The sequence below is a fragment of the Ursus arctos genome, unplaced genomic scaffold (genome assembly GCF_023065955.2).
Source record: "Ursus arctos isolate Adak ecotype North America unplaced genomic scaffold, UrsArc2.0 scaffold_26, whole genome shotgun sequence".
Lineage (NCBI taxonomy): Eukaryota > Metazoa > Chordata > Mammalia > Carnivora > Ursidae > Ursus > Ursus arctos.
In genome coordinates, this window is record NW_026622941.1 from 3,291,778 (window position 1) to 3,313,841 (window position 22,064).

The 22,064-nt window shown below is 55.7% G+C and overlaps 2 protein-coding genes across 3 annotated transcripts in view; one reads left to right on the forward strand and one right to left on the reverse strand.

Annotated features, from left to right (window-relative positions):
* Positions 1-7,005, forward strand: part of NINJ2 (ninjurin 2) — a 75,661-nt gene extending 68,656 nt beyond the window's left edge. Inside the window, exons 2-4 of one of the 2 annotated variants that reach the window (XM_026502711.4) lie at positions 5,145-5,373; positions 5,908-6,092; positions 6,614-6,996. In XM_026502711.4, coding sequence (XP_026358496.4) covers positions 5,145-5,373; positions 5,908-6,074 — 396 coding nt within the window. In that variant the 3' untranslated portion in view covers positions 6,075-6,092; positions 6,614-6,996. Of the gene's footprint in view, positions 1-5,144; positions 5,374-5,907; positions 6,093-6,613 lie in introns of both variants that reach the window. The other variant, XM_026502712.3, reaches the window with a different exon arrangement.
* A 710-nt stretch (positions 7,006-7,715) lies between these two features.
* B4GALNT3 (beta-1,4-N-acetyl-galactosaminyltransferase 3) overlaps positions 7,716-22,064 on the reverse strand; it is an 87,055-nt gene continuing 72,706 nt past the window's right edge. The window contains exons 8-20 of the mRNA XM_057319001.1: positions 21,462-21,540; positions 21,271-21,337; positions 19,448-19,591; positions 18,547-18,656; positions 17,426-17,526; positions 17,074-17,135; positions 15,624-16,410; positions 13,648-13,967; positions 12,826-12,979; positions 12,500-12,572; positions 11,935-12,088; positions 11,225-11,351; positions 7,716-9,965 (exon numbers count right to left, since the gene is read on the reverse strand). Coding sequence (XP_057174984.1) covers positions 9,857-9,965; positions 11,225-11,351; positions 11,935-12,088; positions 12,500-12,572; positions 12,826-12,979; positions 13,648-13,967; positions 15,624-16,410; positions 17,074-17,135; positions 17,426-17,526; positions 18,547-18,656; positions 19,448-19,591; positions 21,271-21,337; positions 21,462-21,540 — 2,287 coding nt within the window. The 3' untranslated portion in view covers positions 7,716-9,856. The remainder of the gene's footprint in view (positions 9,966-11,224; positions 11,352-11,934; positions 12,089-12,499; positions 12,573-12,825; positions 12,980-13,647; positions 13,968-15,623; positions 16,411-17,073; positions 17,136-17,425; positions 17,527-18,546; positions 18,657-19,447; positions 19,592-21,270; positions 21,338-21,461; positions 21,541-22,064) is intronic.

The window sequence follows — 22,064 nt, forward strand, 5'->3', positions numbered from 1 at the left end:
AACGGAAGGGCCAACCGGCAAGGGCCCCTCTGGGCCTCTTTGTCTGTAGCCTCGAGTATGAGCGGACACACAGGGAGACACACACACATGTGGCTGTTCTCAGGGCTGCCACTAATGAGTCACTGCAGGGTCACCAATGCCCGAGAGCCGCCTGGGGCAAAGTGACTCACTGGATCTGCCTCTGGGCCTTGCTCCACAGCTGCCTGACCTCTGCCTCTCTCCAGGGAACGTCCTCAACCCCTGAGACTCTCAGACAGGGGGCTTCGCCGCTCCTACATCACTGTGTTCAGAGGGACCCAAGAAATCACGTATTCTAACCTTCCTCCTCTCACAGATGAGAAAAGCAGCCCCGAGGCGGCGATCGGCTTGCTCAAACCTCCAGCTCATAGCAGACCCGGATTTGAACCCCGAGGCCGGGGTGCCCTCTGTGATACTCCCCTGGCTGCCACAAGGCCCTACCTCTCGGCCTGCTATTTCCCCGCAAGGCATTCCCTGCCTGCCTCAGGCTCCAGGTCCTGAACATTCCAGGCTTTGCGGTAGGATGGTTACTTACCCCCTTGAAATTCTGTTTCTGTGAAAGGACAGAAGGATCTCTTGGAGCCTGTAGTTCCCACTGACCATAATGTCAATTAACAATGTAAACATTTGTTTACTTTTCCGTTAAAAGAGGCATTCCTTTCCTCTCCAACTCAAGTTTTGTAAAGAAACAAAAGTATAGGTCAACGAGGATGAAGGGACACATGATTGTCTGGCAGAACAACGGAGCATTCCGGGGCTTGCAGGGAGGGAATCCACACCAGCCCTGGGAGCTGGGGCCTGGCAAGACAAGCAGGGTGCCGGGGAAGTCCGAGCTGAAACAAGAGTGAAGAGCGAGGAAGAGACAGAGGCAATGATTGTGCTGGGACAGGCCCAGGAGGCCGGCAAACCGGCAAACCTGTGGAGTGGATCTGGGGAGTCCCCCAAGCCCCCTGCACCATCCCACCCCAATCAGCAAACCCATGCCCTCTTGGGGTCCAGAACCTCCATGGTGCTCCAGAGTGGGACTCTGGATCTGCTCCCACCTGGCCCCACGCCCACCCCTGCTCCAGCTTCCTACCAACCGCAGTTCTCCTTCTGGTGTTCAGGGGTCACGGGCTGGCCGGGTTTGGATGGGCTGCCTTTCCCACAGGCACCCGCATTTTAAACAGAGACTGAAATCTCTGGTTCGGCCTGCTGCTGGCCTCGAGTACAAGGGCGGGGGGGAGTGGGGTGGGATGGAATAAGACAGAAGATACTGAGAGGGTCCCTGAAAGACACTGAGAGCTCTCAGCCTGCAGAAAAACACGAGGAGAGCTGGGAGTTCTCTTTCCTTTGGGGAGAAACAAAGACGGAATGAGTTCTGTCTCCCCAGAGCCTCCTCGGCTCCAGAGATGGGATTTCCCTCTTCTGTCATAGATGGGGAAACTGAGGCCCAAAGTGCCAAGCCCAGAGGCCGAGTTGGGCCCAAAGGCTGAGTCCTAACCCCCAGGCCCTGCTCTGAGGAGCCAGACGAAAGGGGCCAGGAGCTGGGTGCGGGGAGAGGGCACGTGGGCTGGAGGGGAGGGGCGGGGAGGCCCAGCAGACTGGCCTTGCCGGCTGCAGCCGGGGCCGGGGCTGCCCTGGGAGAGGGCTAGGGCCAAGGCCAGAGGAGGCAGGAGGCGAGAGCCAGTGATTCCCAAGTCCCCTGAAATATAAATGACTCACGCCGGGTGGCTCCGCAGGCCGGCCCAGCCCACATTCCCGGGCCTTTGTTCCCAGCCAGCCTGGGCCCGGCCTTAAAGGGCCAGCTCCTAGGGCACCGGCGGGGCCGCCCTGCCCCACCCCCACCCTCCTCTTTAATCCTGAGCCTTCGTGGGGTTGCTCCTGGACTCCGGGCTGTGGGTAAAAAACGTGGCATCCTGCAGGATTTAGGGGTTCATCCAATTAAATCCTCAGGCTGTAAGGGAGGGCCGTCCGGTCATTTCATCCATTCCTCTGCCTCTGCACCTAAACTGGCCAAGAGGGATTAAAAAAATCCTTGTCCTGCTTTTTAAAGATGTTACCATAAGGGGACCCCTTTCAAAGCAACTTCAACTTCTCGCGGAGTCTCAAAGCATCTCCCCTCTAACTCTACCCCCCCAGGCTGGGGCGTGGGCTGGAGGCCCCTCTCCCGGGGCGGGGGGCGGTCTCTGTTATCGCCCCACCCCACCCCACCCCGGGCCCTGGCAGTATTGGTTTTTCCTTGAGCTCTCCGTTGACGCACGTGTTCGGAGGGTTTGGGGTTGGCCCATCTAGAGTGGTGAGCCCGGCTCCCGGTGCTGGGCCTCCGAGGGGTCTGGATTTCGGGCCAGTCCTGTCCTGTCCGCGGATTCCTCGGGGGAGAAACACGGTCCTGGCGCCGGCACAGCCGGGGTGCCCCGGTAACTTCTTTGGACCTCGTACGCCACCACGTGGACACCCAGGGATCGGGAGCCTTCCGGGGCTTCGTGGGGGCACCCTGCAGGTGTTCCCACCGCTACCCAGCCAGACACTGAAAAAGCGTCCTTGGCTAGAAAGTCGCCCTGAATTAGCACAGATCCAATGAAAGCAGGCCCTAGGTTAGAGAGGAAGAGCTAGGCCTGCACCGGCTTCTGCTCACTGTGACTCATACAGCCTCTGCGGAACAATGGCTTTCTTAGAGCCGTTCAACGACAGAAGCCCAGCAGCTCTGTTAAAACTTAGAGATAGCAGTATTTTTTGTTAAAGCTTGGGAAGATCTTTGTGTCCCCAAGTAAACCACCCTGTCCATCCTCCAGCCCCTCACACACTTTTGGGCAATGCTCAGGACACAACACTAGCGTTTGGGTTTAAGGTTTTGTTCACTGTTCATAGGCAAATTATATTTATTTATTTTTATTATAATAATATTTTTTATTATGTTATGTTAGTCACCTTACAGTACATCCCTGGTTTTTGATGTAAAGTTCGATGATTCATTAGTTGCGTATAACACCCAGTGCACCATGCAGTATGTGCCCTCCTTACTACCCATCACCGGTCTATCCCATTCCCCCATCCCCCTCCCCTCTGAAGCCCTCAGTTTGTTTCTCAGAGTCCATAGTCTTTCATGCTTCATTCCCCCTTCTGATTACCCCCCTTTCTTTATCCCTTTCTTCTCCTACCGATCTTCCTAGTTCTTATGTTCCATAGATGAGAGAAACCATATGATAATTATCTTTCTCTGATTGACTTATTTCACTTAGCATTATCTCCTCCAGTCCCGTCCATGTTGCAGCAAATGTTGAGAACTCATTCTTTCTGATAGCTGAGTAATATTCCATTGTATATATGGACCACAACTTCTTAATCCAGTCATCTGTTGAAGGGCATCTCGGTTCCTTCCACGATCTAGCTATTGTGGACAATGCTGCTATGAACATTGGGGTGCATATGGCCCTTCTCTTCACTACGTCTGTATCTTGGGTAAATACCCAGTAGTGCAATGGCTGGATCATAGGGTAGCTCAATTTTTAACTTTGTAAGGGACCTCCACACTGTTTTCCAGAGTGGCTGTACCAGCTTGCCTTCCCACCAACAGTGTAGGAGGGATCCCCTTTCTCCACATCCTCTCCAGCAATTATTGTTTCTTGATATAGGCAAATTTTAAAAGAGGGGGTCTCCTTGGATGCTTTTGCAGTAATTTCTCAGATCTTGAACTGAGAGCCGGGTTTGGAGGGAGCAGAATGCAAAGCTTGTAGCTACGGGACAAACTGGAGGGTGGGATACGGAGAAGAGGAGTGGGTATGGCCCGTAGCTCACAGTTGTTCCCCAGTCAGGAGCACTTTGAACTGTGGAGAGGCCAGGGGGCTGCCCCATAGACTCTCTCACTTAATAAGTGTCCTTTGTACCCAGGACAAACCTGTACCAAATGGGCTAGAACCACAGGCTGTAGTTTTGAGGACTTCGTGGGGCACTGGCCTTGGCATCCCTGGCCCTAACCAACCAGGCCAGCTCAGCATCCAGAAGGAGCTTCCAGAACCCTCTGAGACCTGACCATCCAACCATCCAACCATCCATCCATCCACCCCACTCACTCAAAGGATAACCTCTGTGGTCATCTGCGGGGTCCGGTTCCCTACCTCCAGGCTTGTGACATCTTTCAAAGCTGCCCCTTCCTCTCCTTTCTCGTTGGCTCTGGTTCAGTTCTTGTCACCCTGACCCCTAATCAGACCATAATCTTTCCATGGGTCTCCTTGCTTCTGGGCCCTCCTAGGCCAATCCATCCCAAGCACCACTCCTAAATTAATCTCCCTAAGACATACCCAAGTTCTCTTGAGTGACTGCTGATTGCCTCCAGCATCCGGTCTGAATTTCCAGGCCCAACCCAGAGGCCCAGTCCATACGCTCTGTATCGTCACTCGGTCTTTCGGAGTTGGTGACTTCCTAAGAATACAAGCTTTGTTTTATCTTTCAAAATCCAAGCAAATGTAAATTACATGTCAATAAATCCTGGCCAAAAAATAATTTAAAAAACCCCAATGAAACGAAGCGCTCTTTGCTAGCACGCATTGCTGTGCGCACGCGCACGCGCATCCAGACCAGCGTTCGGGCGAGCACAGCTGCGGCCTCGGGGGCCTTGGCCACAGGGATGAGTGGGGTCCAGTACAGCTCATGACCCATTTGCTAAGCCGTGCACCCCGCCTTGCGGCCACATGATTTGGAGAGAAGAGGTGCCTTTCCCATGCCACGCAAGCCTCAGAGCTCCTCCTGTTGTCTTTGAGATGCTTTCCTCTCAGAGGAGAGGAGAGAGGCCCAGGCCAGGCTTGACTCTGGCGAAATAGAGAATGAAATGAGGTTGGTGCCTCTGACGAAGAGCCGAGAGCTCCCCCGCCCCACCGCCCCCTCCTTCTGCAGATGGCTGTGGGGAGACCCTAGGGAAACAGAAATGACAACGGATTTGAATGTTGAAATCATTTCAAAGTTCAAAGGTCCTTAAAGCCTTTCCAGTCCAACTCTATTCGTTCAGGCCACAAAAGAGAGAAGGGTGTTACTGGCCCTCAGTTTCCCACCCAGTTAAGGGAAAGCTTGAAAACCTCTCTCCTCTTTCTAGTTTCAACTGCTTTCCTTTGGGGAGCCTCCTAGGTCAGCCTGCGTTTTCTCTGTTACAGCCTGGGGACCCCACCCCCAGGAGCCAGCCCATCAACCTGAACCATTACGCCACCAAGAAGAGCGTGGCAGAGAGCATGCTGGACGTGGCCCTCTTCATGTCCAACGCCACGCGGCTGAAAGCAGTGCTGGAGCAGGGGCCGGCCTCCCATTACTACACCACCCTCGTCACCCTCATCAGCATCTCTCTGCTCCTGCAGGTGGCCATCGGAATCCTCCTCGTGGTCATTGGTGAGGAGCCCTGGCCTGGAGTCGGTCTCGGTGCCCTCTGAGGGGAAGAAAAGCCCCGACTGCCTCCCTGCACGCCCTGCTTTTGCAGACGCCAACGTCTCAACCCTACGCTCCCCCTGCGGTAGCCCTCCGCCCGCACAAACGCTCAGCTAACACCTCCTACACAGTGAGAGCAGGCTCCCTGTCCTACCTCCTGGTCTCCCACACAGCGGTCACTCCGCAGTACCTGCGATGACTCTCTTCACTTACTCGTAGCCGAGGTCCTTATGGCCTTCCGTGTGAGTGCGCATCCCCACTCCTAGGACCCGGTATAGTGCCCCTATCCCGATTTCCTGAGGTGCCGTGTGGATGGCCGGCGCACCGGTCAGTGAGGGAGAAGGCGGCTCAGCCCAGTGCCCGCCACCGCCCTTGCTTTCTGCCATGTGGGTCTCTGAGGTGCCAGACTTTCTCTGACCTCTAGCGGATGCTGCGAGGGAGGTTCTGGGCTGTGGCCCCAGCCCGACCCTTCGCCCCCACTCCCCCACTCGTCCACAGCGCGGCTGAACCTCAATGAGGTAGGAAAGCAGTGGCAGCTCAACCAGCTCAACAACGTGGCCACCACCCTGGTCTTCATCACGGTCGTCATCAACGTCTTCATTACAGCCTTTGGGGCTCACAAGACGGGCTTCCTGGCTGCCAGGACTTCAAGGAATCCTCTCTGAACACAGCCTGGGACCCAGGTGAGGGAGGGAGGGAGGCCCCTGCGCCCAAGGGCTCCAAGTGACCTTCTCCCAGCGCTGGGGGTTTGGGGTAAGAGCAGGGTCTGTGCAGGCAACAGGGAAAGGATAGATCTGCGGCAAGGAGAGGAGCTGGGAGAAGAGCCTAGACTGGGGCCCAGAAAGGCCCCTCCTGCTGCTAACGGGGGGGACTCTTCCTCGGCAGTCAAGCTGGGGTTCCTGGGTTGGGTGGGAGGCAGCATGGCCAGCGCTTGGCTCTGCCCTCTGGCAAAAGGGAAGATGCAGCAGGGGATCCCGTCCTGGCACCGCGCAGCCGTCCTTGCTACTCAGACCGCGGCCCGCCGACCGGCAGCACCACCACCTGAAAGGGTGCGGGGAACGTGGAATTTTCTGCCCCACTTCGGATCTCCTGAATGGGCACCTGCCTTCGAAAAAGGTTGCCCGGGGAATTGTGTGCACAGCGATGTCCGGGGACCCCTGGTCTGGCTGCCCTCCTCACCGTCTCTTCTCTGCTTCCCCTGCAGGTCCCAGGTCTGGAACAGCTTCTGCCTCTTTCCTCCCCGCTCTGCTAGGCTGGTGGCACTTTCCATAGCCCCTGGGAGAGCTCCAAAAAGGACAGTGAGATGCCCTTGCTCCCTACCCAGAGCATCTGAACGAAGACGTGCTATTTTACTGGTCTCGGTGAATCCCATCTTGGTCTGGAGTCCTGAGCTCAGACTGGGGCGCTGCCGACCTTTCTTTCTCGTAGCGTCTCCTGCACCTAAGGCATGTCTACCTAAGGCCAGGCCTGCCCAGCTTCAGGACTTCTTCCTCCACCCCATTCCTTCCGTCTACCCTATCCATTCCCTCTGCTCCAGGCCTCAGTTTTCCCTTTTTGTAAAATGGAATAATCTCTATAAAGTTGTCTGCAAATCCACTATGAGTCAATCTTTATGCATCCGGGCTGGTCTCTGGATACCCTCTCCGGCTGTGTTCTGGAAAACGCTCAACTCCTCTCCTCTGGGTCCTGCTCCGAGTCGGCTTTCCTGGCCCCACCTGCCCTGAGCTAATTACCATCTGCTACATGGATGGCAGATTAGACAATTCTGGATCAATCCATGTATGTGCACAACCCTTTTTGAGAACCTGTCATAAACCTATCCTTTCAAATTAGCACCTCCCCTTAGGCGGGTGCTGAAGGCAGACAAACTCATTTTGATCTTGGCCTTGGCCAGATAGAACCAGGAAGATAAATTTGTTCCCATAAAGCATGGCATCGGGCATCCCTAGCTCAAACAGAAATGATTTTGAGATTGTCTGCTACTTTACAACTGCTCACCAAACCATCCTGGCCCCGCGTCTGGCCTTCTTCCCAGGGCGTCATCCATCAGCCCTTCTCCACTGAAACCACCCATCTCCACCAACCTGCTGAGCAGAAAATGCCCAGCCTGCTCTCAGACGGGAACTCCTCCGGCAGTTCCCCACAGGGCAGGCACCAAACTAATGGTAAAGGGTGGAGGGTGGTGTGGGAGGGTCCTCGGCACACCCATCAGAGGCCTGACAACGGAGGGACAGAGATGTGAACCCTAGGCCCTCAGCCCATCCCTCTCCCATCTTGATGGGTGATGAGAAAAACACACAAGCCACTTTGTTTTCTAAGAAGATGCTGTATTTAATGATTGCCCTCCCTCCTCCCCAGCCCCTCCCCCCACCCAACACATTTCCCTACAGAGTAGGGGCCGTACCAGGCCCTCCCCCTTAAGGCAGATGGTGTGGAGGTAACAAACGTCGAAGGAAAGGCACTGGCCAGGGGCAGAGGGGCCGTAAGTAGGGCAGGGGAAGCTGGGCTGGCTCCTGTCATTAAGAGAACAGAGGGAGCAGAGCTGTTTGGGTTGGCTCAGGCCTACCAGTGCCATGCCCAAGGGTGACAGCGGCCCCAGAGAGCAAGCAGGCACCCCAGCCAGCCAACTGTCGCTCTCACCTATTCCCTACAGCACTTTCCTAAAGGCAGTAGGGCTGGCTGAGCAAGGGCCACGTGAAAAGCCTGGGCCCAAGGGGCAGGTATGGCATTCAGAAGCCACGGCCCATTAATTGGAAAGTCTTTGTCCTTCCTGATTTCTTAGAGGGGAGCAGGGATTCTCTTCAACCTCCAGAAGGTTCTCAACGGGCTCCATTCTCCTAAATGCCAAGCGTGTGCTCTTGGTGAATGCAGGGCCCACCGGTAGACGCTGGAACTCCAAGTGCTGTGACTTGGACTCTCTCACAGCACGGAGCCTGGGCTCTGCGGACGGGCCTCCTCGCCCTGCCGCACCCCCACCAGCGCCTCCTCCCAGCAGGGAGCCCGTGCTCCCCTCCTTCAACAGACACTGGAGTGCCAGAGCCAGCGTCCAATGCACCATTGGTCAATTCAGCAGCGGCGGCAGAAAAATCCCCAGCCCCAAAGGCACCTGGGGATTTTTAGTGCAAGATTGTGTGATCGTCAGGTGTCAGGAAGGGCGCCAGAGACTACAAAGGCCAAAAGCTATCTTCCCTGAAATGACTCTTTTCAGTTCCTCCTGGCTCCACTCCCCTCCAATTGCAGAAGAGATCTCAGGATGCTGCCCTTACCTCCCCAAAACCGTGGACCTGCCCCTTCCCACCGTGGTCCCTGTTCCTCCGTCTTGTCCACACTCCTTCCTCTTCTTTTGGGCAGGCCAGGGCTGGGGAGCTCCCCGCAGGAGGTCAAGTCCGTGGGCGAGCAGGACTGTGGGGACTCGAGTTTTCCACTTCCCTTTCCTCCCTTCCGGCTGGACGCCCACCCCCTCTTCCCATCTAAGCCCACAGCCTTGTTGTATCTCTATCCTCTTTGCTCTCTGCTTCCTATCCTCCCCAAGGCTTTAGGCTACAGGCGGGCCGGGCCAAGCCGGGGCTGCTCTCCCTCCTTCCCCACGGCTCCCGTCCAGCGCCGCCTTTATGCCGGACACAGGGGAGTGACGAGCCCACTGCCCACCAGCTGCCTCCCAACCCCGCCGCGCATCGTGAAGATGACGCCAGTCTGTGCTTCCAGTCGGGCTGGGTTAGTGCCGCCGGCAGGGTGAGGTTAATGCCCTAAATTGGTGGCCAGCTGTTCAGCGGCTCCCTGGGAGAGATGTGCGTGTCTCTGGAAGGCACGAGCCGGGGGCAGAGCTGAGAACGGATCCGTGCTGGGCCAGCTCCTCTGGTTATAAATCAGCTGCCGGGTCAAGGACTGAGGGGCACGTGGCGCTGCACAGGAGTGGGTCTGAAGTATGCAAGTGGGGACATGCCCTAAATGCATGACTCCATCCCTCTCTCATAGTCCAGGCTGGCTCTGGACAAGTACAGTTCTGGTTTTCTGTTACAAAAATAGAAACCCCAATAAAATACGTCCAGGAGAAGAGCTTCCTGGTCATGGTCACTACTCCCCAGGAGGGGCCTGGGGGTGCCGGAATGCACCTCACGGATGGGTCAGTAGCGCTCAAACAGGTCTTTCCTTCCTTGACTGAACTGTGCCGCCTTTCCCAGGAGCCGGTCCATCTCCGTCAACTGAGTCAACGGCCCCTTCTGGTCCCTCTCCCAAGGTCCTCCCTTCAGGGGCCCCAAGGGTAGAGAGAGGGGCCTCGGCAGCTATCTGCGTGAGGTGACAGCTCTGGTGGAGTGATGGCCTCTCAGGACCCCGCCATGGCTTCTGCCCCCCTCCCCCCTCCTCCTCAATGGTGAGCAGGGGCACCGGGGAGCGAGCACAGGTCAAGGAGCAGGAAGCAGTCAGTCCAGCGGGCCGCCCCTCGGGATCACGGCATCTTCATCTGGCGACGATTCCACATGCCTCGCTTGGAATGGAAGTGATGGAAGAAATTCCTGAGGGAGAGACGTTCCACTTCCAGGCCCGCTTGGAGGATCCTGAATGGGGAGGGGCAGGGTGAGCAACAGAAGCACGAGAGGCAACTGGGGAGAGGCCCAGGCCCCCGAGGACCCCACCGCCCGCGTCTACGTCACCCCCTGTCCCTGTCTTCCTCTGTTTACTCCCCACGGGGCACGGGAGGAGGCTGCAGCACACAGAGCATGGGTTTCGGAGCCAGCCAGCCTGGATTTGAACCCCAGCCCCACACCGTGTGAAGCACGTCACCATTCAGAGTCTCAGTCTGCCAGTCTTTGGGGAGAGGAGAATGATATGCAGTCGACCCTGTCCTTTCTTCCTTTGATGTCTCTCTCCCTTTCTCTCCTCCGCCCCCTCCCCCTCAACCCAAATCTCAAGGTATCGTCCTCTTTCCCTTCCTTTCTCTTGGCAACAAATTTCCCTCTTTCTTCTATAACTTTTACTTATTAAAAAACCTCTACCCCCAACGTGGGGCTTGAACTCACGACCCTGAGATCAAAAGCTGCATGCTCTCTCAACGGAGCCAGCCAGGCGCTCCTCATGGCAGCAAACTTCTTTTCTTTTAAAAAGCAAATTTCTTGAAAGAGGAATCTCATGCTAACACAGCTTCTGCTCCCTCACCGCCCTGCAACGGGGTCCCAGCCCGCCTGCTCCTGCCTCAACACCCTCTTCCGTCCGCTTGCCAAGTCTGTGGCCTGTCCTGTGTTCTCCTTTCTCCTTCTTCCCAGGGACTATTTCCTGCTCCCTGGACCTCCCTTCTCCCGGGCTTCCAGGGCCCCAGGACCTCCTGGATATCTTTCTGCCCTTTAATGATCCACACTGTCTCTTTTGCTGGCCCCCAAGTCTTTCCTGACCCTTTGCCTGTCTCTCTTGTCCATTCCCCTGGCCTCAACTTCCCCGCCGGGCAGCAGTGCACGGGAGGAGGGCGTTCGTCCTGCACGATGCAGGAGAACGCAGCTGTGTCCGTGCACTCCCACAGCACTGGGCTGGGAGCATCAGCGTTTACACTCCACAGTTCAACGGCTTGAGCTTTACTCTCACAGGTCACCGTGCAGTTTAATCTCCACACCAACCCTCCGACATAGGTGCAGCCAGTATCATCCCCCTTCTAGTAGACGCAGAAACTGGTCTCGGCCAGGCGAGGAGTATGACCCCTGGTAAGAGGCAAGGCTTCCTCTGAGTCCGGTGGTCAGGAACCTGCAGCCCCGTATGCCCGGCCTCGGCCGCTCTAGCCCTGTTCTCTCCCCATAGCCCTTCTCACGTGCCCTCGTCCCCCAGTCACCTGTCCAGCAGCTCCCAGTCTTCCCCGCCCCAGCGATCTCGGAACTCCTTGGTGTTCATGCCCCCGATTCTGTCCAGGTCTGACTTGTAGATGCCGAGCAGTCCAAACCCATTCACCTCCCAGTAGCCTGTGGCCAGACAAGAAGCCCCCCGTGAGATGAGCCAGGGGCCAGGAGGAAGCAATGAAGCCTGCTGGCTGCATCCCCAGAACCTTCTCTGAAAGACAGAGGACGGGGTGCCTGACGCTGAAAACTATCTCATGTGAACAAGTCCCTGCCTGTTCTGGGGGAAAGCCCCCCCCACACTCCGGTTCAGGGTCCAGTGGAAGCTGCAGTCCCACCAAGGGGTGACTACAGGCCCTACAACAGCATCTGACAACAACAGCCACTGGAGACACAGCTGAGTGTGCTTTCCTGGTCTGTTTCCCTCTCCAGAGGCAGGGGACCCGTCTCCATTTTTCTATCTGCATAGGGCACAGAACCTGGCACCCAGTAAATATCTGGTGACTGAATGAAGGGAAGCTTGGAGGAAATGTTCATCGCTGCTGCTGCTGTGGCCGTGGGCACAGCCCTCAGGCACCTCCCTGGTGGGCCGTCCAGGTGGGCAGAAGGAGCCAGAGGGGGAGGGAGAGGGCTGCCACAGTGGACATGGCTGTTTCCAGCTCTGGGATGAAGAACCAAGAACCCCACCCCAGCCCAAGGCAGGGCTCACCCTCAGGCCACTGGGGGGTGGCCCCGCAATGCAGCCTCATCACCATGGGGGCGAAGGCCATCTTGCCCTCCACACAGTGCTTCCGGATGGTGTCGATGACTCCAGCTGGGAAGTGGATGTGGAGGTCACAGAGGAAGATGATGCTGTGCGGGTCCTGAGGACGGATGGGGGAGGGTCAGCAGACCCCACAGACCAGGGCTCGGCGGTCAGGCCACTCCCAAGGACAATCCTCAGGCTCCTTCCCACTCGAGTGATGGACAAACTCCCACAAAACAAACTGCTGGGCAGATTTCCACAGTACTGGCCACCGAGCACAATTCTCAGAGTCAGAGAATGAATTCTGACCCCTCCCCTGCACCCTTTATGGGCTGCAAGGCCTCTGGACAAATGCCCCGCTGTCATTTTTTCAGTCCCACCCTGGCACCTGCCCTGCAGCAGAGCAGAGAGGACCTCCCACGTCCTCACTCCTTCCTCCCCGAGGAGCTGAACACCTCACACATCCCGGATGTCCCCACCTCTTAACCAGTCTGTAACCATGTCTGCCAAGCCCCTCCCAAGCTATTACCTTCACCAGGTCTATGCCAGCCTGAAGCCCAGCCGAGCGCTCGAAGTTTCCACTCAGCTTCATGTACTGGTAGCTGCAGGGAGAGGAGAGAAGGGCAGGGTATGAGGGCTCGGCAGCAGTGGTCCGTGGAGGACGCCGGTGGGCCCGGGGGAAGGTGATGTGTGCTCCTAGTGTGGGATCGTGGGCAGGTGAGCTGTCTGGAGAAAGCCAGACCCCGGGAATCAGGAAAGCCAGCTGTGACTTCGGGCTCTGCCCGGCACCCAGCTGTCCTCGGACTCTAGAAAGCAGGTGGCACAGGCTGGGCTCCGGCCGGGAAGCCTCCTCACCTCCGCAGCTTGGACCTCTTTAGGGCCATCTCGACGTCCATGTCCTCGCTGCTGTAGTCAGTGACGATGATATTGAAGTGTGGGTCACCGGTGGCCTGGAACAGCCTTTCCATGTCTCTGATAAACTGCTGCACCCAGCGCGCCTGGTTCTTTACTACCGCGGATGGCAGTGGGGAGAGAGAAGTGGTAATGCCGAGAAAGGCAGCCCAGTGCCAGCTCCGGCACGAGTCGGGGCCCCAGCGGGCCTCTGCCACCGCGGACCCACCAGCAGTGCAGCAGAGAGGCGGAAGGCAGAGGGACAGCTGACCGGCGACAGGGGTCTCTGCACCCTGCCGCCCACGGAGCCTCCAGGCAGGGCCCCCAGGGAAGGCCTGGGACCAGGACTCGTCCTCAGCTCTCTCGTAGTAACCGACCTTGCTTTCACACTCAAACCCTGTTATCCGCCCATCCTAGCAGCACCCTTGCTCTCCTGTCCCAGCCCACGGTTCCACACGTCTGTTCTGTGCTCCCCTTTCCCACTACAGAAACCAGCTAAGCCACCCTATGTCTTCTTTCCCAGAGCAGCTGACACCCCTGCACAACGGGGCCACGCTCGCCCCGCCCCCCCACCCTGACACCTGGCACAACAGGGAGCACCTGGCCTACAAGTCGGCATCTTTGCCGACCACGACACTCAGCCGTGTGACCTCAGGTCCTCGACTGTCGGGTGGCCCCTCCCACGGTTCTCACGAGATCACATCAGTGAGCGGAGACCTAGGTGCTCATGGTGACTTTCAGGATCCCCACTCTGCTGATAACGGCCGGGCTCAGCTTGAGGCTCACCAGGCACAACGAAGTGGACCACGGCTCGGTGATTCCAGGAGAAGCCCTGGGGCCAACACAGTTTGGGCTCTGGGGCCCGGACATTCAAGACATGTCTCCGGCGGTTGTGTGAGCCCCAAACCAGGCCCTGCAGGTTCCGGGCCTCGACCTCTTCCCCACCAGCTGGATCGATGCCCTGCCAGCCTCGTGTAGACACATACTCGGAGAGTCGCACTGGGCGCTGGCCTTGTTCCAGCAGCTCAAGCTCCAGGAGGTAGCGACCCCCGCGTAGCTGGTCCTGGCGCTTCTCCACATTCACGATGCGCTGTAGCTGGTACTTTCTGTGGCAGAAAGGGCGGGCAGCTTGAGTAACTCCTTCCCCCACTGTGGGGGGTAACATGGTATGTAGAAGCCTGTGAGGCCAGTGGTCAGGAGACCCTGGTTTTGTCCTAGTGTTGCCATTGGCTAAGATGCTGACACCAGGGGCGCCTGGCTGGCTCAGTCAGTAGAGTGTGTGACTCTTGATCTCAGGGTTGTGAGTTCAAAGCCCCACGCTGGGTGCAGAGCTTACTTAAAAAAATAATAATAAATAAATAAATAAGATGATTCCACCAGACGTTTAATTTGTAGTGTTCACTGCCTCCATCTTTAAAAATGCACCTACTGACCTGGGATGATCTCTAAAGTCTGTTATAGCTCTAAGATCCTAAGCGTATAAGGTGAATGTGTTTCCCTCAGAAACTGACCCTCATTAATAAAATACTGTTCACTCACAGTCCATAACACACGATGGGTTATTAGAGAAATGTTGATTGGTTAGCTCAGTATCATTAATCACTAGGGAAATGCAAATCAAAGCCACCACATGATACCATTTCGCACCCATTAGGATGGCTATTTTCAAGAAAGGAAAATAACAAGCGTTGACAGAGATGTCGAGAAATGACACCACTGATGGGGATACAGAATGATGCAGCTCATTTGGAAAAGAGATTGGCAGTTTCTCAAAATGTTAAACATAGTTACCATATGACTCAGCAATGCTAATCCTAGGTATATCCCCAAGAGAACTGAAACATGTTCATGCAAAAAAAAAGTGTACACAACTGTTCATAGCAGCATTGTATTCATAATAGCCCCAAAGTGAGCCACCCAAATGTCAAGCAACACTATGTGGAACAGCCACACAATGGAATATTCTGCAGCAGTACAAAGGAATGAAGCACTCAATCCAGTCTACAACATGGAGAAGCCTTGAAAATGTCTTGCAAAGTGAAAGAAGCCAGACACAAAAGGCCACATATTACATTTACATGAAATGTAACTCCATTTACATGAAATTATTATAGGTCAATCTATAGCGGGAGAAAGTCAGGTAGTGGTTGCTAGGGACCAAGAGGAGGGAGAAATGGAAGTAATGCTAAGAGGTACAGGGGTCCTTTTAAAAGTGATGAAAACGTTCTGGAATCAGAGAGTGATGATGGTTGCACAACGTTATGAATATGCCTAGAACCCACCAAATTGTACACTCTGAAACTTACACTCTAAAATGGTGCATTAAGTGTTATGTGAATTGTATCTCACTTATAAGAATGGTGATTGGTTAAATGAATGAATGCAAAAACAAAGAAGACAGGCCCTGCTTTCTGCCCTCGCCCTTCTAGCCCACACCTGAGGTCCTGTCTCTCTGAGTCTCAGTTTTGCCTGTTCTATCCCTTTATGACTAGCTCCCTCCCTGACGAAGAGGACCCCATCTACCCAGCCTTCCCAGCACTCAACACACATCCTAGGCCAGGTACCAAGGGATGTCAGATCCTTGCCCGAGGGTGGACAAAGACCTGACAGGTAGACCTCATTCTCAGGACCAGGGGGTCCCAAGTGCGTGATTGTCCGGGGAGCCTGCAGCAGGGGAATGGGCGACAGCCTCCAGGTTCCTGCCCCCAGGCCAGCTGGCCGCCGTGCCCCAGCCCCGGTCCCAGAAGAGCCCTTTACCTTACCCCCGGCTCCTCTGGCTGAGCTTCCTCAGGAAGACCCGCGTGACCTCGAGAGCCTCCTGCTCTGGAAGCAACAGGTTGCCAGACGTGTTACAGTTCAGATCGATCCAGTCGGTCCGCAGGGCTTGGAAGTCAAGGTTCCGAGCACTGAAGGTCTGGTCCCAGTTTACCACTGGGTCAAACATGGGCACATATTCGAACACCTCACTCATATCCTCTTCCTCTTCCTCTTCCTCCCCCTCTTCTTCTCCCTCCACCTGTCCTTCCTGGCCTGCAGCTACCACGACGTCTTCCTCGCCATGCCAACCCCTCCTGGGGGCTGGGGGCTCCATCCTGTCTCCCCTTCTCTGCTCTGCGATGTATGTCTCAACTTGATTCAGCCACTGGGACTGCCCTAGAGTCTTCCTGGGACTGTCACCAGTGGGCCTGGGCCCCCTGATGGGAGGCAGTTTCCCTGCCAGATGCCCTGGGGGCCACTTCTCAGAGTGAGGTGGATCTTGGCTGGGCTCAGGGCTGGGTCTTCGCTCCCTCTTCTTTGGTTGCTGGACTGGGACATCGTTGGTCCTCCCAGGGAAGGGAGCTGTGGAGTTCTCCTTGGAAAAGGATGCCAGCAGACGCTCCTGGGGCTGAGCCAGGAGCTTCCGGAGGCGGTAGTCAGTGACACCCTGCCCAGGGGGGAAGGTAGGCACTTGTCTTCCCTCTGTCATCCTGGTGTTCTGAACATTGGAGGCAACGGTCTCCTCTGCCGCTTCTCCATACTGGGATTCTTCTAGAAGGCTTTCCTCAAAACCTGTTGTTAATAAACAACAACCATTCCTCACATCAGAGTTTCTAACCTTTCCCAAGCAAGATATACAAGACAGCAGTTGATCCTATGAATGACACACCAGCGAGCGTCAGATGGGGACTGTACCTGGGCTCTGCCACTTGCTTACTGCGAGACCTCGGGCAAGTTACCAACCTCAACTAGCCCCAGTTTCTTCCTCTGCATAAAGGGACTAATCATGTATCTTCCATAAGGCTGTTGGGAAGATGGAGTGATATAAAACATCCAAAGTGCCTAGCAGGTGCCCGGCACACACAGGACCCGACAAATGGCCCCTGGCATGCCCTAATCCCTCAAGAAGAAAGGCCACAGGACGACAGTGCTTCTCTACAGCAGAACTTCCCCAGTGACGTGCCAGGGAGAGGGATCCCTCCAGCAGTCCAAGAAATCTCCTCTGGGGCTCTAACTCTCCTCCAGCTGTTAGAAACAGTGTCACTTTCCACATGTGCCTGGGACAGAAAACGAAGGAGTACCACTCTCTACTCCTTTGGGTATAGGGGGAGGGGCTGTGTCGTTCTGATTTTAAGCTCCTCGGGGGCAGGGCTGGCATGGTCTGAACTTCCTCCAGAAACAGACCGTGTTCATCCCTCCCAGCCTGACTTGGAAGCCTCAGCTATCACTCTGTACCTGGCTGCTCCGGCCCCTGCTTCTCAGGCTGGTCAATCTTGATGTACTCCTGAAAGCTGAACCTGCAGGAGGAAGGGAGAGGCAGACTGGCACCCGGTGCCCCACAGGCTAATGTGTGAGGCTCTGTGGGAAGCACCAGCAGCGGTATGGGGTCATGCCCAGACTGGAGTGCGAAGACGAGGCTGGGCAGGAGCGAGTGCGTGCGTGTCCATGAGCATGTGGCATGCCCGGGAAGGGCCAAGACTCCCCGGGCTGGAAGGGCATTTGCGGCCCCTCTAGTCCAGACAGCTCTCCCGGCTCCCGCAGAGCCCCTCTGTAAGGCCATTTTCTTGCCCCATTCAGTGTCACTCACCTGTCCTGGTAGTAGGAGTTTTCCTGGTAGAAGCATTTATTGTGAGTCTCCATGTGGCTCAGGCGGGTATAGTCATTGGGGTAAACAAAGGACAGATGAACCTGGAGCAGAGAAAGCAGCAGCAGGAATGAGAGGGTGGGACCTCATTAAGAAGTCAACCCACCAGACTTAAGCCTGCCGGGACCACACAGGGCTCAGAGGGCCCTGACCTGGAAGAGAGAAGGGCTGCTTTGAGCTCTGGATGAAGACATTTGTTCCGCAGACTGGGATTCCATCCCACTCTTCAGGTCTCCTCTCCTGGGCTCTCTGAACCAAATGCAACCCCTGACTCAAGCTTCCCAGTGCATGCGTCCCTCACCTCCCATCCTAGCTCCTTCTCCCCAGCTGTAGCCAGCACCATTCTCTCCTCCTCCTGCCATCTCATCCTCCCTGCCACCTCCAAACCTTTACCTGCAACCTCCCACAGCTCTGGAACAACCCCCTTTTGTTAGCCACTCCACTACTTCCTGCCCCCCTTACACAGCTTCAGGCAATGCCACCAACCAGCTTCCCAGTTAGACCCCACCCATTCTCTGACCCAGAGGATGACTCTTGGCTGCTTCTTCCTGCCTCAAGCACTCTCTTAATCGTTTTTTAGATCTGCATATATAGTGTGCATTCTGCCTCTGCAGTTTCTACCTGGGCTATAGATAGATTCTCTAGAGCTAACCTCCCCTCCGCAGTTCAATTTCCCCAGTGCCTCGTCTATGAGTTTAGGAAGTACTGCTGGCTGATCCCCTGGTAGGACAACCCAGGTAGGACAGGGTTGTGTGGCTCAAGGAGCAGAGAGTAGAGGAAGCCTCAGGCCAGCCCACCTCCCGTCATCGTCATCACTGTGGCAGAGGTGGTGCTGGAGGCCGTACTAAGGCCAAGTACTCATTCTCGAAGTTTATAGGGTGGTCCACTGAGCCATGGGCAACTTGGAACGCAAGTAAACCCAGCCCATGGACCTGTGAGGCCACCCTGTCTGCTGCTATGTGGCAGGAAAGAGGAAGAGTCAGGCCCAGCACCTCTCCATCTCAGCCACAGGCCGCAAGCCCCCACTGCCCCCACTGCCCCCACTGCCCAGCACCAAGACTTACAAAGCGGAGTCCCTGGTAGCGCTGCAGGGGGAGCCCATCCACCAAGTAGCTGGGTTTGTAGGGACAATCGGGCAGGACGTGGCGGAGATGAGTCTTGGGGATCAGAGGCACTGAGGACAGTAAGGGAAGAGGGATGAGGGTGGGGACGCGAGCCTGGAACGGGCTAGCTTCAAGGCACAAAGGCTCTCGGCTGAAGGGAGGGCCGAAGGCCTCCACTCTGAGCGGGCACCTTTTTGTATTCGCTCATGGCAGCCGTGGGCAGAGTCCAAGTCCATCAGCGGAGGTTGCCAAACCAAGGCTGGCACCACTCCTCTGTGGTGGGTGCATTCGGACTTGGCCTCCGGTTCATGGCACGGTGAGTGCTGTACAGGGCCAGCCTCAGTTAAGGTTTAGAAACGTCCAACAGGCCACCGAGTCTCATCCTAGCGCAGGGCCAATAACTGAATTTCCTCCCAGTTGTTGTGCAGGTTTGAGGGTCGGGGGCTCTCTCATCTTTTAAAGTGTAAACGCTCGCAAGAATTTACGACTCCAACACTTGGTGGGAACATACTTCTCTCGTTGGATTAGAAGAGTTGGGATCTAGTAGGAAAGTATGATATATGTGATTGTGGAGGGACATGCAGGGGACTTCTAGGCTCTAGTTCTAATTCCTGTCCTGGGAGGTGGTTACACAATGTTTGCTGCGTAATGACGTGTGTAACGGTAAAATCGTACACATGTATATTTTGTACTTTTCTGTATGCATGTTGTATTTTACACTCCAAGGGAAAAACCAAGATTCTCTGACTCTGGGGTAATGTGGTAGAAGTGACAAGTCTGCGGAGTCTCCTCTACTAACACCCAGGGGCCTGGCAGCATATGGCACCCAGACTGGATGACAAGCGTGTGGCCAAGGCCTTACCTCGATAGAGGGTGTCCCGAGGGTCAGGCCGCAGCATGTCTGCGAGGGGTGGCTCCTCTCTGGGAAGAGAGTCTCGGGAGCCTGCATGGCTGGCTGCTGTCTGAGGGATATGGCCCACGTCATCCATCCTTAGGACAGTCTCATCTGGGCCCAGGGAGGAAAGAACAGAAGCAGCTGTGAGTCCGAGGCAGAGCCAGAGCCCAGGCTTCTGTAATGCCCCCCAGGGACGGTATGGGTGTGCGTAATCCCTCTCCCCTCTAGCCCTGCCCTCTCACAAGTTGTGGGTTCAGCTACTGATTTCCCTTGGACCCACTCGACCAGCCCCATGGCTACCACAAACCACAACTTTGTGCAAATGGGAAAAAGACACCACTTCCTCAAGTGTGTCACTGCTCTCTGCTGGAAATCTGTCATCGGGAGTCTGCTGCATTTATGTCACAAACACGTATTGAGCACTTACCAAATAACGAGCCAGGCACTGTCCTAAGCATGTCACAAATATCAAACCACTTCATCTCCATAAGCACCGCATGCCTTAGTTTACTGATTATTCCTACTTTACAGACTAGGAACTTTAGCAAAGAGAATCTAAGTCATTTGCCGAAGATCACACAACTGGTCTGAACCTGGGCAGTGTAGTCTCAGCCTCCGGGTTACACCGCATCTCAGGGAGACCAGCCAGCAAGGCGGACCACAGCAGGGCGCCCCCTTGCGTTCTCAGCAGCCTGGCTCATCACCCACCCCATCCTCCCCCACTACCCCTGCGCCCCATCCCACCCCCACCAGTATTCTCCTTTCCAAGTGGGCCAGGCCTCCTCCTCCCCTTTCTAACCACCCTGGGGACTGCTTGCTCGCTGTGGCTCACTGCCATCTGGATTCACCTGTCTTCAGCCCCAGGTGGAGCTCTCCTATACCGGGGCTGGTTACCTCCGGCTCATCTAACTAGTTTCTTCCCTGATCTTTACTATGGGCCTCTTTCTTCTCATTTCACATTTATCTACGGACTCCAGCTCTGCCTTCTTCCTCCGGCACCAACTCAGCTGCTGTGTCCTGCCCCTTCTGCCTTGACCTCATGGCCTCTAGCTTCGTTCACCCCAACCTCTCCCACCTGTCCTTCCCATGCCACACTGCCCCCCTGTCCAGTGAACCCACACCTCCCTGGCCTGTCCCCATCCTGTCCTCCTGGTCTCTTACACACTTCCCACTGCCTTCCCAGTCTCCTCCCAGCACTCGGCTTTCCCTTCCTCCTTTAAGTTTCTGACCCTGCTCTTCCTACACCCAGGCCCACATGGCCCCACCTTCCCCCGCGGTGATTTTTTAGTGGTGCCTGCAAATGCATAGGAAATCATGAGCAATACATAGTACAACTGAAGAGTTCATTTACTGCAAATCTAAAGCAGGTAAGAAAGTTTTTTCAGCTCTGGTCATGGCTTTGCGAAGAACCATGGGACCCTCAACTGTGAAACAGGAAACTGGCCTCACGCAGAGGCTTTTCATCTGGAGTGAGCCTCACGGTCTCTGGATGCCCTTGAAATTGTACACAACATATTGAGTGTAGATGGACAAGGGCATTTTTCTAGGGCAAGGTCTCAGCAAGCTTCCAGCAGGTTCTCAACGGTGTCACTGACCCCTGAGAGTTAAGGATCTCTGACCTTAGGGTCCCTTTAAGTTCTGTTCCTTGTTCTGGACCCCTTTCCACCCACATTCCAAGCACCTTGAGCTTTAGCCTCCACCCCTCCCCTGACCAACCCCCCCAGCAGACTGAGCCCCACATGTCGGCACAGCTTGCCTCTGTCTCCAGGGGAGGGGCAGAGCCTACTCACTTGTGAAGAGGGACAGGGAATGGGAGTCAATAATGGTGAACTTGGCTCCGGGCTCATTCCGTCGCCACTGGAAGAGGAGAGAGGGTGGATGCGGAGGGTTGGAGGGAGCTAGATTTAGAAAAGGGTTCCAGGGACAAGGGGTGAGGATGGCTCCGAGCTGAGCTGGGGGGCAGGAATGGCGGAGCTCTCACCGCAACTTCCACGTGGTCTGTGCCCTCATCGTTCTGCTTGTGCAGCACCTCGAAGTAGTACCTCTGGGAGGCCGCCAGGCTAGCAGGAGAGAGCAGAGACAGAAGGCTATCTTCGCAGGTCCTGTGGTTGCCTTTCCGACCCACTCTCCCGCCGTGCCACACCAGCTCCCACCTCGCTCCTGCAGCCTCCCCTTGTCCTTTTCTCTCTGCTGCCAGAATCCCCGGAGTTTCACTTTTAATTCTGGCCTGGGGTCCCCACGCTACCTCTTACTCACAGTGTGCCTTTAGTTTTCTCTTCCGTAAGATGGCGGTTGTAACAGTACACACTTTACAGGAAAATCAAAGGAAATACAGATCTTCCTCAACTCAGGATGGGCTTACGTTCTGACAGACTCATCGTAAGTTGAAAATATTGGAAGTCAAAATGCACTTAATACATCTGACCTCCCGAACATCATAGCTCTGCCTGGCCCACCTTGAACGTGCTCAGACACTAGCATTCGCCTACAATCGGGCAAGATCATCTGACACAAAGCCTGAGTGCTCGCTAGCCCATGTAAGTTACTGAATGAAAGTGAAAAACAGCATGGTGGTACGCGCACA